The sequence below is a fragment of the Balaenoptera musculus genome, chromosome 15, assembly GCF_009873245.2.
Source record: "Balaenoptera musculus isolate JJ_BM4_2016_0621 chromosome 15, mBalMus1.pri.v3, whole genome shotgun sequence".
In the NCBI taxonomy this organism is placed as follows: Eukaryota; Metazoa; Chordata; class Mammalia; order Artiodactyla; family Balaenopteridae; genus Balaenoptera; species Balaenoptera musculus.
This window is the reverse complement of record NC_045799.1, coordinates 25881554-25894860: the sequence shown is the minus strand read 5'-3', so window position 1 is coordinate 25894860 and position 13307 is coordinate 25881554. Positions and strand designations below refer to the sequence as shown.

At 51.1% G+C, this 13307-nt stretch overlaps 1 protein-coding gene across 4 annotated transcripts in view; it reads left to right on the top strand.

Moving 5' to 3' along the window:
- Positions 1-10742, top strand: part of BPIFB1 (BPI fold containing family B member 1) — a 39133-nt gene extending 28391 nt beyond the window's left edge. For all 4 annotated transcript variants that reach the window (XM_036824226.1, XM_036824227.1, XM_036824224.1 and 1 more), the window contains exons 8-16: positions 999-1084; positions 2086-2265; positions 3209-3262; positions 3753-3911; positions 6018-6085; positions 6984-7029; positions 7933-7996; positions 8952-9028; positions 10570-10742. In XM_036824226.1, coding sequence (XP_036680121.1) covers positions 999-1084; positions 2086-2265; positions 3209-3262; positions 3753-3911; positions 6018-6085; positions 6984-7029; positions 7933-7996; positions 8952-9028; positions 10570-10602 — 767 coding nt within the window. In that variant the 3' untranslated portion in view covers positions 10603-10742. The remainder of the gene's footprint in view (positions 1-998; positions 1085-2085; positions 2266-3208; positions 3263-3752; positions 3912-6017; positions 6086-6983; positions 7030-7932; positions 7997-8951; positions 9029-10569) is intronic.
- Positions 10743-13307: the final 2565 nt, after the last annotated feature.

Sequence of the window (13307 nt, the reverse complement as noted above, 5' to 3'; positions counted from 1 at the left end):
TTATATACACTGTCTTACTGACTCCTCAGACAACTCCATGAAGTGGAGTGGATCATTACCCCACTTCACAGATAAGGAAACTGAGGCTCAGAAATGAAATCATTTGTCCAAGTTCACAGAGGAAATTAGTGATAGGGGAAGGCTTTAACCCAATTCTTCAAGTTCCAAGTCTGGTTTAATTCAGATTTGAGCCAACTTTACTAGGTACCAGTCCTGTACAACCTATGAGGCAGGTATACTACTCTCACCCCATTTTAAGATGAGGAAACTGAGGTTCAGAGGCTAGCCAAGGCTGCTGGGGCTCCAACCCAAGTCTGTCCGGCTCCCCTGCTCCCCAGGGGCAGGGCAGGAGGCCTCCCCCAGGAGCAGGCAGACCAATGACCAACTCCCCGCCCGCCTCTGCGCCCCTCCCTAGTCCTCTCCATTTTCCGCCCAACAGCCCGGGCACATGAGACGCCACCGCCATCTGGCGGCCAAGTGGGGAATCCCAAGGCAAACGCACGCGATCCCTAGCACAGACCCAGACCCCGCCCCCCTGCAGGGGGGGTGCAAATCTGTCTGGTGGGGGAGGTAGACAGGTATAAGCAGTAGGTCAGTTTTGTTCCAAACCAGAACGTTGGCATAGGACCGACTGGGTTCAGATCCTTTCACAGTATGCCCTTGAGGGACATAAGTCACTTCACTTTTGTGAGCCTTGGTCTCCCCATCTGTAAAATGAGGGTAATCGTAGGACCTACCTCCTAAGGTTATTGTGAGGATTCCATGAGGTAACACATGTAAAGGTTTAACACGTTACCTGGTGCTTGATATATGCTCAATAAATGTCAGTCAGTATCATCATCATGTTTATCACGGTCCTCATCAACATCATCATTACGTCTGCTCCTTCTCTTACTCCACCTCATGCAATAATGCTGCTCCAGCCAAAAGCAGCCCCAAACCATCCCATCCAATACTGTCCTCCACCCTCACACAACTTTCTTCTTCTCCCTGAGCAGTGCCTGTTTCTCTCAACTCTGACCATCTGGAGTTTGACTTTATGTCTCCTGCCATCGACCATGATGTTGTTCATCTCATCCTGGGGGTGAGTTGTCATGGGACCTCAAGGAGAAAGTGGGGACATCACTGCCCTTCTCTGACCCCCAAGGGTCAGACACCATGGGTCTGTTTCAGGGGAGAAAACGCCAGTCACAGTTAGGACACACAGGCTGATTTAGAAGGATCTCAACAGGCTGAACATGTCCCATGTAAACCATTCTGATGGAGAAAAATCAGCAGCTACAGGCCACACACAGAACATCGACCCCAGTGACCTGATTTCCTCCAACCCTGATTTTTCCAGTCAGGGTCCAGAGTGTGTGGGGCTCTTGGCCTTTCTCTCAGGCAAGCCCTTTCCATTCCTCAAATATCTGGTGACCTTGAACAAGAGCCCAGGATGGAGACACATCACTGAGGATCACACAGACCTAAGTTTCTCTCCCAGCTCCACAGCTCCCTGGTGTGTGACTTTGGGCAAGTTTCTTCACCCCTCTAAGCCTCAATTTCCTGATCTGTAAAATGTAATAACAATGGTCACCAAGGAGAGGAAGAAATGAGGCTGCATGGGACCTGGCAAGAAACCAGTAACCATCGGTTCTCTATAAAATGTGGAGCCGCCCACCCACACTGGGGCTGGACGCCCTCAGGGACCAGTTCAAGCAAGGCAGCGTGAATCTCAGATCAGTTTTCACGGATCCTTGGAAAACAGCAGCATCAAACATTTCCATCCATTCTGTTGCAGTCTTGAATTTTCCCTTCATCTAAAGGGTTTGTGAGGTATCTGAGAAGTTGAAACCTAAATGCCACATAAGACATCTAGATTTTTTAAAAATCAGAGATTACCTGAGGGGTGCAAGTGCAGTAGATGTTGCTAGGCACCTGAGATAAGTCATCATCTACAGCAAAGCACTGAATGCCAGGCTGAGTTTCCTGGCAGCAAATGCAGAAAGGGAAACAAGCTGAATGGTGTCATTTCCTTCTAGGTTATTACTGGATACATCGTGGAGTTAAAGTTCCCAGACAACTCTCTGCTCTGTGTCTCCTTAGGCCAAGTTGGTGGACTCGGAAGGAAAGGTGACTAAGCTGTTCAATGACAGTGTGGATTCCCTGAATCTGCCCTCCCTACACTATACCCCTTTCAGCCTCACCATGAGGAAGGATGTGGTGAATGCTGCAGTAGCTGCCTTGCTCCCTCCAGAAGAACTCATGGTCCTGTTGGACTATGTGGTAAGCCTCAGCATGGGACAGAGCGTGAAGCCACCTCTGCCGCATCATGGGGATTTCTTGAATCAACGGGGACACAAGGACTCCTAAGCAGGCACCACCTGTCAGGCTCAGCTTACATATCTCCAGTGATGGAGAGCTCACTCCCTTCTCAAACAGACCCTACCTCTGATATATAACTCCAAAGCTGAAAACCTCCCTGTAACATCCAGCGCCAGTCCTAGTTCTGCCCTCCTGGAACCTGAAACGCCTGCTTCCTCTACCAAATAACAGGCCTGTCCAAAGGGCATTTTAGATTCTGACTGGCCCTGGGATGGTGATTGCACCACTGCTGTTCACTGCAGGACCCACAGCAGACATCACTAATCTCTCAGGGCCCTCCTTCCTGTTGACCCTGGATGCTGACACAGCCGCAGAATCCTTATCAATCCAGCACAGCAGACAACCACCACTAGTCAACTGGAGTGTGCCACCTCACCGGGGTGACCGATGGGGAAACCGAGGCCCAGAAGGGGATAGGGTTGGCCCAAAGTTAAGGAAGCGGGACAGGACTTCAGGTCAGCTGACAGACAACAGATCACCAAGCTCTCGGGGATTAGAAGTCAGGGTGAGGGGCGGGGGTGATGAGAAAAGGGGAGTGGTCACCAGCAACCACATTCATGACTATAGTAAGAATTCGGTCGCTTCTCTATGTCCTCTGAGAACAGGGAGCCGCCCACAGACCACAAGCACCAGCAACCCACAATAAAAGTCCAGGCCGGCGGGGACTTCATTCTCCACAGCCGCTGACATAGGGGATGTTTCCCACCAGGGACAGACATGCGCACTGGACCACCAGGCCCTCCCAGCTTTTCTGGGGTTTGGGGGATCCCAGCAGTGGGGCTGCTGGAGGTGTGTCTCCCCTCTCCCCTCCAGCGGACCTGCTCTGGCTTCCTTTCTTCCTTAGCTTCCTGAGACGGCCCGCAGGCTGAAGTCAAGCATCAAGGTGATCAGTGAAAAGGTTAGTCCATTTACCATCTGCAGCCTGAAGGGTGTTTGCTGTGGTCTGTCTACTGGCCTCTGGGGAGTAAAGTACGTGTGGAACTGCTCTGTCCTTCGAGCACTGGTGACTGTAACAGACTGGTCCCAGTCCTCACGGAGATTTCAATCTAACAGGACAGTTTGACCTGAATCCAATAATTACACAGATAATAATTCAGTTACAAGTGTGGTGACAAAGGACAGATTCTAGGGGTTATGAGAGCACTACTGGGGCACCTGATAGAGTCTGGGAGATTAGGAAGGGCTTCCCTGAAGGGAAAAGTATTCCAGATATAGGGAGAAGCAAAACCAAAGGCTGTGAGATGGGGAGAGCAGCAGTCTATTCCAAGATCTGAGGAAGCAGGGAGTCCAGGAAGGTTGACAGCGGCCAGACCACATGGGGCCGCATGGGGCCGGCAGGCCGTGGTGAGGCACTTGGGAGGTCACATGTGGGTCTGATGTCCTTTCAGGCAGCAAATCAGCTGGGGCCCACACAAATCGTGAAGATCCTGACTCAGGAGAACCCAGAGCTCCTTGTGGACCAGGGCAATGCCAAGGTGGCCCAACTGATCATGCTGGAAGTATTTGCCACCAATGAAGCCTACCGCCCCTTCTTCACCCTGGGCATTGTGAGTTCAGTTGTCTGAGACGTTGGCAGCAACCTGGGGGACCCCTCTGTCCACTATTCCTGTTCACCCCTCTTGCTTTGCTAAACCTTTCCACCACTCTTTTTATCTCGCAGGGATAGGGGAAGGGAATTCTGAGCCAAGAATCAGGAGATTTGGGGGCCCAGCTCTTTATTAGTCAGGATCTTTGGGCAGAAATTTAATTCACATGCACAAAATGAATTGTATTAGCTCGTATAACTGAAAAGTCTAGGTCAAGATGGCTTCAGGAATAGCTGGATCCAGGTGTTCAAGCAATGTCATCTTCATTCTTCTCTCTTCCCTTGTTTTTCTTTGTGCTACCTTCATCCTCAGGCAGGTTATCCCTTCATGGAAGTGCCCCCAAGCTGCATCAGGCTTATAACCTATCTGCTTGGCAACCCCAATGGAAAAGCTTCTCTTTCCCAGTATTTCCAGCAGAACTTCCAAACCTGACTCTCATTGGCTGAGTTAGGGTCAAGTGCCCACTCATGAACCAACCAGCGTGGCCAGAAAAATGAAATATGTAAATTTTCTGAGCTGGGACACACACACACAAACACACAGGAGTGGGGAATTGGGTTTGTCTCTATCCAAACCACAGGCCTGAGAGGGAAAGGGGTAATTCCTCTTCTGAAGTATGAACAGAACTAAATCATCTCCAGGTAAGTTCTTAACTGATTTTTGCAGTAACCCCAACAGGTCAGATCTCAGAGCTTCTATATAAGGGGATCCTGTGCGTAAAGGTATGGGGCTGGGAGTCATCAAAGGGCAAGCCCAGTAGGAAGGTATCTTAGATGGGGCCCTTAGAAACAGGCCCAAGACAAAGACTCTTATAAAAGTGATGTATTGGGGGAGAGCTCCCAGGAGAAGGACTGAGCAAGGATGTGGTCTCAGCTGGAGGCTTGCTTCTGCTTCACCCCACAGAGAGCTCGGGAGCATGGTGGCACCACAGAGTCGAGCCCAGGCTGAAACAAGAAGGCTGGCCTTTTGTACCCCCTTGTCCTTCAGTTGTTGGCCATAACTGCCCCCAGAGTAGGCACAACATAACCTCCCAGCAAGGCCGCCCCGCTCCAGCAAGGGCAGTTCCCCAGACAAGGGGACGGCTGGGCACTGTTAACAGCAGCATTCAGCAGCTGAGGAATGGATGCCCCACCCGAAAGAAGGACCTGAGTGGGCCACCAGCTGTATCGCACAGAGGACAGGGAGGAGGAAGAGACGAGGCAAGGTTCATGGCTGGGCCCTGGATAAGTGAGGCCGAGGAATCTGGACACCACCTGGTTGTTGGAGGCTAACATTACACTCTCCTTACAGGAGGGTCGCTGCATGTCCTGTGCAGGCTGTCCACAGGCCACGTCAGCGGGCACCATTCACACAACTACAGGATGCACAGTGCCCTGGCTTCCTGTGTGGGAGGATACTCTGAGCCCCCAACCAGCAGGGGAAGTGGACTGCCCCTGGCCAGCCTCACTCTCTGGGGACTTCCCCTCCATGGCCAACGGCAGACACTTTTCAAAAGGTCACCAAGCCCAGGCCTGCAGGAGAAGTTTGTTCTCTGGGTGCAGCTGCCCTGGAGCTGGAGCCTGGCACTTGGGCTCACCCCAGCCCATGAGTCAAGATGATGGATACCTTCGGCACCTGCGTTTGAGGCCTGGCTTAGTTTCTGACCTTTCCAATAATAATAACCGGTTAACATTTACCATCCTGTCTGCCCCTCAGTTTCCTCACCTCTACAATGGGGTAATAATAGGACTCACTTCACAAGAGTCGTGAGGATCAAAGGAGGTGATCAGATAAAGCTCTTAAAACACCACCTGACGCACAGTGAGGGCTCCGTGTGTATTGGCTACCGTCATCATTGTCATGATCAGTAATCCTCTGTGCAGTCTCTTCAATGGGGAGTGGGTACAGGTACCAGCCCAATAGAGAAGGAATTTGAGGCCCACAGAGGTCAGACCCTTTCCCAAGGTCACAGCCAACAGCTGAGATTCAGACCGTGTCAGCGTGGCCCCAGAGCCTCCTTGCAGAACCCCACACTCCACACCTGACACGTCCTCTAAATAAATGGGGCCTGGGTTTCTCTTGTTTCAGGAAGCCACCTCAGAAGCTCAGTTTTACACCAGAGGTGACCTACTTATGCTCAACTTTAACAAAATCAGGTAAACATGAAAATCACTGTGAAGATTCTGGTGATGAAAATGAGTCCTGTCTGGTGACCACTGGTTTCTTTAAACACCCAGCGTTTTGAGCCTCTGGGGTGACAGTGTGAGTGAAGTTTGCTTCAGGACGGGCAGAAAGGCTGCCTTGCTGGGACTGTCCCACTGTCAAGGACTGAGTGTGACAGAAAGCAGAGAGGGACATGGCCTTGCAGCAGTCACGGGGCAGGCTGACCCTGGCCACGCGGGAAGGGGCCGCCCAGCACCATCCCCTCGGCCTGGGGCAGCCCATTTTGGACACCAAGAAAGTAGCAGTGACAGTCATGCCTGGATGCTGAGCCCCCATGGGGCCCAGCCCAGCAGCACACGGCTCCCGCTGCCTGCTACACCCCTGCCTGTCCTCCCCTCATCCCACCACCCTCCTGCTGCCCCAAAGGGAGTTCAGGGGTTGCAAACTGGAGCCTCCTGGGACAAATCAAGCCCATGGATGTGTTCTGATCAGCCCACATAGGGTTAGGTTTTTTAATATAAATTAGTCGCCAACATATACAAATCAGAATATCTGGCCGCCATGGCCTGCATTCCTATATGGCAACAAACAGGGAAGCTAGGAATTAGGTACCCCCTTTAGAAGGAGAAAGAGCTCCTCAGTCCACCATGGTCCTCACTCCTGTGGGTGATCTTTCTGCCTGCTCTTTGGGCAACTATTTGTTTGCTATCTCCCCCCGCTTCCCCCATGCATTACAATGTAAGCTCCATGAAGCAAGGATTTTATTTGGGTCACTGCTGTACATCCAGAGCCTTGCACTGTGTCTGGTACATAATAGGTGCTCAGTAAATAGTTGATGAATGAATGAATGGGACTCCGAGGGACCAGCCTCATGGGCATCTTCTGTTGCAGCTCTGATCGGATTCACCTGATGAACTCAGCCATTGGCCTGTTCAATGTGAGTATTAACAGATTTTCCCTGGGGATGCAAGGGATTGCCGAGGATGGTCCATCTCAGAAGCAGACATTGCCCAGGATTTGCTTTGAACAAGGTCCCCACGGGCAGCCCCATGGTGAGCTGGCCAGCCTCCCCGATCGCAGCCTCAAAGTCCAACCTCCTGGTTCAGGTGTTTACTGAGCACCTACTGTATGCCAGACACAGCTGAGACTACACACATTCACAAACACACAGATACACACGAACTTCCCTTCTGTAAAGTTCTGACCCTAAAACGGAAAACAAATCTCCTTTATTCACATCTCATTTCACTCATATAGACTCATCTCAGTGGTGACCCTGGGCAGCCCCTTCCCCCCAGTCCTCAGTTTCCCTGTCTGAGTCAGACTGAATCAGAGATCTCAAATTGGCTGAATCCTGTCTTCTGCTGTGGTGGGGTATTTGTTTCTTTGTTTTGGGGAGGGGCAAATTTTTCCACCCTTTTGTTTTGTCTTTTAATTTTTTTTGGCAAATATTTTTTAATGGGGAGGTTTCCACATGAAAATCAGGACTTCTGGCTTCCCTTGAGAAGTTAAAACCTCGGGAAACAGGGTGAAATTCCCTTGGAGAATTCTGCTGAAACAGAGCGGTGGAGCCCTTGAGATTGAGGGCGAGGGATGCATCCCACAAATGTACCCCAGTCCCCTACCTGCTGGATCTAGGGCCACCTGGTTTGTGCCCCACCCCTCCCCCCCACAGCCTGTCTTGTCCGTGGAGCCCTTGCAGTTCTGACCAGTCAGGAACCTGAGATTCAGCATCTCCACCAGCTGCCCTCGCCAGAGGGCGGGACTGTGCCCATTCTAGGAATGGCTGGGAGGACTTCAGATTCTCAGCCAGGGTGATTGGGCCCCTTCTCTTTCACAGCCTGAACTTCTGAAAGACATCATCACCAAGATCCTTGCCTCCGTCCTGCTGCCAAACGAGAACGGTGCGTCCCTTTGCTGTCCATCCCCCTGGTCCCCAGGGCGTTGAGGGCAGGTGCTTTACTTCTCCTGCCTGTGTCTCCATTTGGGGCCCCTTTCATTTATTTTCCACCTATCCTCAGAGCCTAGTTCTAATTCTGCCTCCTCCAGGAAGCCTTCCAGGTCATCCACCTGGAAATGAGCATTCCCATCTCCAGCATTCCAGCCCAATTTCTTCACTCGTGCCAGAGCCTAGGCATGCATGGCAATGCCCCAGGCTCACAGGGCTGACAGCAAGAGACAGACAGAGGTGGAAACAGACAACTGGAGCACACCCGATGTGCCTCCGATAGACCCGGGCTCAAGTGCTGATTCCCCTTCTTGCTGGCTGCCTGACCTTGGACAAGCTGCCTTATCATCCTGAGCCTCAGTTTCTCCATCTGTAAAATGGGAAAATAAGAGCACCTTCCTCAGAGGCATAAAGGAGAAGATGTTTGTATGAGGGCAGAGAGGGGGTGCCTGACACAGTCAGTGTTCAACAGTTCTTAGCCTTTGCTGTTGTTGGCATTGTTATTTGTGTCAGTAGTGGAGGAAGCCAAGAGAAAAGGTTGGAATTATTCTTGTTGAGCCCCAGGTCATGGGGATGGGGAGAACTGGTAACCTCTGACTTTTGTCATGTCTTTGTTTTATTAGAGTAAGAAATCTCAAAGTATAGGCACGTGCTGTGGATGATGGGAGGCCCTGATGGTTCTTGAGCAGGAGCATGAGAGGATGTGAGGGTACCTTTTGGAGCAGCCAGAAGCCGGGGCTGGAGACAAAGAACGGGGAGATGAGGCTGGGTGGACGCTAGGGCTGGAGAACAGGGAGAGGCAAAAGGGGCAGTCTGAGTCGGGGGTGCCAGGTCTAGGAACTGTGAGCCTGTCCACGGCTGCCCATTCCCACCCCAGGCCCACCATTCTCTGACCACACTTGTGATTTCAGGCAAATTAAGATCCGGGATCTCAGTGTCAATGGTGAATGCCTTGGGATTTGAGGCAGCTTCGTGGTCTCTGACTGAGGTGAGTGGGGTTAAACATACAGTCACAGGGAGAGGCCAGGGATAGGAGGTGGGTGCTGCTCTCCCATCCTGGCCCCTCTGGTCACTTATGGGGGACCTTGGGCAGGTCCCGTCTCCTCTCAGGGCCTCATGTCCTCATCTGTAAGCGGAAGAGGATGGCTGTCCTAGCCTGGAGTCATAAGCCTCCAGCCTTTTCTATCTTACCTGTCATCCCACCTGGCAGAGGGAAGGGTAGGACGCTTTGTTAACTGGCTTCAAAGGCAAGTTGACATTTGACTCATTTTCAGCTGCCCACCCTCAGAAACTGTGTCCATGCTTCAGCTGGCTTTGATGGAGAATTATGACAGCATACTGTGCATGATACCTAGGCTGGGTCTAGACTCAGGGACCAGAGGACCAGCTTAAATGCCAACTCTGCCTCTCTCTCTCGCCAGGGACCCTCAGGCAGATCCTTTGGCCTCTCTGAGCCCAGGTTCCTCACCCATAAAACCAGCAGATGTCTAAATATACAGGCCATGCACTAATGAACTACATACAATGATTCAATTATAATATGAGCAGTTTATACTGCATTTAATTCATGTTGGATGGACACAACAGGTGTCCATCCAACTGGGTGGCTGGAGGTTAGTATATTTCATGTATCTCTTATTAGGGGGCATTTAGCAACTGTCCTTTTTTTTTTTTTTTAATCAAGTTGCAAAGCATCATTTGCAGTTTGGGTTAGAAAGGTATCATTTCCCCTTTGGATCTGCTTTTTCCAAATTTCCTGTTTTGCTCTATTCATTTGTTTTGGACTAGCAGCACGCTGATATCCTTTTTATAGCCTTATAATATAATATGTTTTAAAATCTAGTCAAGGAAATGAATAAATGGGTAGATTTGAGGGAATTCCCCAGCGGTCTAGTGGTTAGGACTCCGTGCTTTCATTGCCAAGGGCCCGAGTTCAATCCCTGGTGGGGAACTAAGATCCCACAAGATGCGCAGCATGGCCAAAATAAAAAAGGATAGATCCGAGATTAAACAAGTACGGCTTTAAAAAAGTTAATGGTAGAATCTAGGTGATGAGTATACAAGTGTTCACTATAAAATTCTTTCAACTTCGCTGTATATTTGAAAATTACCATAATAGAATGTTGGGGGAAATCTAATAGGTTACATTCCTTGTATCACACTTAGTTTCCTCAAAAAAGGCAGAGTGTTGTTAAAAATTTAGCTGCCTGGGACCCAACGGATACAGCCAGGAATCTGAATTTTCCAAAACTTCTTGGGAGTTTTGTTGATCTGCTGGGCCTGGGGACAACAGTCCTATATAATCCCAGACTTTGCACCCAGATGCTTTACCTGTGCCCCAGGCCCCTGCATGGTGTCACTGTTCACACACAGACGCTCCTGCTCTGACCCTCCCAAGAATTTTTTATGAGTGAGTTCAGGGTCATGACCCCCAATGCCAGCAGTCACCTTGTGGAGGATAAACTAGCATAAACCACAAAAGGGCAGAATGTTAAAAAAACTTTTTTGACTTTTCTCCTCCAATTCCAGGATGCCCTTGTGGTCACCCCGGCCTCCTCGTAGAACCTCAGACCATTTCCCTCTCTCCCAGTGAAGACTTGTATGGCGGCCTTCCATGCAAGCTGGGTCTCAGTGGGAGTGTGGAAGCCAGCTCTGTAGACTGGCCCTCTCTGCAATAAATAAACTTGTCTGTGATTCCTGCAGTCTGGAGTGTGTCTTTGTCCCAACTCAGGGGTCATTTTGCCCCTGGCAGGCTTAGGGACTGGACATCCAAGCCACATCTAGGCCATGTTCAGGCACATCTGAGCCAATCTGAGCCATGTCCAAGCCATGTCTTGGTGACATCAAAACACACGTGGACAAGGTCCAGGGTTTTGGCCACCTCCCTGAGCGACAGGAATAAAAAAGCCAGTTGCCCCCTCCTGCCTTCCACGTCAGCTTCTAGACCACCTATGGTAGGACAACCTCTCTGGTGGGTACGCACGTTGTGTTGATCTTGGTCAGGTGGTGGGTCGAGGGATCGCTGAACAGTGTGACTCTGGAGGCAGGATTTGAGTTCTGGCCTGGACCCCTCAGTGGTTGTTTGACCCTAAAATGTGGCTCCCCCTCTCTGAGCCTCAGCTTCCTTCTCCGTAAAATGGGGAGAATCTTAGTCTCCACCTTGGAGGGCTGTGGTGAGGATGAAATGAGAGAAAACAGTTCCCAGCACGGGGGAGGTGCTCAAACAATGTCATCTGTGGGTGATGTCATTGTCACTCTTGTTACCTAGACTCCGGGATGTTGGGCCTTATCACTGAAGTCCCTTCCCACTTAGACAGCACGTGACTGTCATTGTCTCCCTGGCCCTCCTGATGCCAGCAGGTTCAGGACAGACAATAAGGCCCCTGTCCTCCAGGCTCTGGGTCCGTCCCAGCACGCAGAGCTCACATCCCATGAGGCGGCTGTTTCAGGAAAAGACGCTACACAGCTTCACAGTAAAAACATCCATAAGAACATCTCGCAACGTGGAAAGGCAGCCAGGAAGGAGTTTCTCCTACAGGACTCCTACAGGTTAGACCGAGAAGGACAGGACAAGACCCTGCACGAGGTGCTTACACTGGGGTCAGTGAACACTCGCTGGGCAGTTGCTGAGTGCTGGGCCCTGTGCTGCAGCTCCCCACATGCATCCTCGACCCCCAGGCACGCTTTGTGGTCCACATCCCACATGCCATTATTTTTCTAAATCATATTAAACCTGGGTTTTGAGCCCCCACTCACAAGGGAGCTGAAACAGTCCATCTCCATCTTCTCTGGGGCAGGTCTCCTCTGGCTCCCTAGGGTCATGCCACATTCTACTGTGAGGGTTTCTGAGGAGCCTGGAGGGTGGGGCAGGGCTTCCGGTCTTTGGTCCCATCTGGTGCCGATGAACGGATCTCCGTCCCAGCCCACAGGATCCTGTCAGAGGTGAGCAGCTTGGAGCCCTGGCCACACTGGGGCACTTCTCCAAAACAGCCATGGCCATGGCTCCTGGGTTCCGACCGCCCACAACCTCTTAGGCTTCCTGGAGAGTGGTGAATAAATAACCCTGCTTCCTCACCCCTTGGGAGCAGGGAACAACTCCACACTGGCTCCCACAGCACCCCAGAGGGACTGTGCCCCAGGTTCCCATGGGGTCACTTGCTTGATACACACCTTTATGGGCTGTCTCCCTCCCTGCCTCACTTTCCCCCTCTCCTACCAGTGTCTCCTGGCATCACCTCCCCTATCAGCTACCTGCACTCAAATCCTGGTCTCAAGTTCTGTTTCTAGGGAACCCAAACCAAGACAAGTATTTGCTCTGCAGGTACTAGGCTAAGGGTCTTACAGACCTTCACTCACCCAGTGCCTCTCCTATGGTGCTCCCACGTGGCAAGTGAGGAAACTGAGGCTCTGACAGCTCAACACGACTACCAAGCAGCCCCTACCCATTACCCCGCACTGCCTCCCTCTACTCTCTGCTCCCTCATCACTCCCCCAGAGTCTCCAGCCCCCGTAAAGAAGAAGGAAGGTGGTCTTCTGTGCCAGCCCCCTTCCGATTTGCACCCTGAAACACAGGCGCCATCCGTGCACCCCTGAGGCAGGAGCCGCAGACCATCCGTGCACCCCTGAGGCAGGAGCCACAGACCCGGAACTCCAAGATTCCAGCGCCTTCCTGGGCTGGGGGAGGGAAAAGTCCTCTGCTTCCCTCTGAGTCTTAGCAGCAGCAGCAAATGAAAAACACCAAGTGATATCTCAATAACTCTTCCTGCCTTGCAGGAATTATTGTCTTACAGATGAGAACTCAAGTAACACAGAGCTGGTGAAGTGGTGGGAACCCAAGCCTCACCCACTTGCCCCAGCCTCCCACCTGAATCCACAGCAGGACAATGACCCGGGTTTCTTTTTTTTTTAAATTGGAGTATAGTTGCTTTACAGTGTTGTGTTAGTTTCTACTGTACAGCAAAGTGAATCAGCTATACGTATACATATATCCCCTCTTTTTTGGATTTCCCTCCCATTTAGGTCACCACAGAGCATTGAGTAGAGTTCCCTGTGCTATACAGTAGGTTCTCATTAGTTATCTATTTTATACACAGTATCAATAGTGTATATATGTCAATCCCCATCTCCCAATTCATCCCACCCCCCTTCCCTCTTGGTATCCATATGTTTGTTCTCTATTCCTCAAAATAACAGTGACAACTAACAGCCTCTATTCCCTGAGGGCTACTCAGTTCCCAGTACAGTACTAGACACTTCCTGTGGGTTAA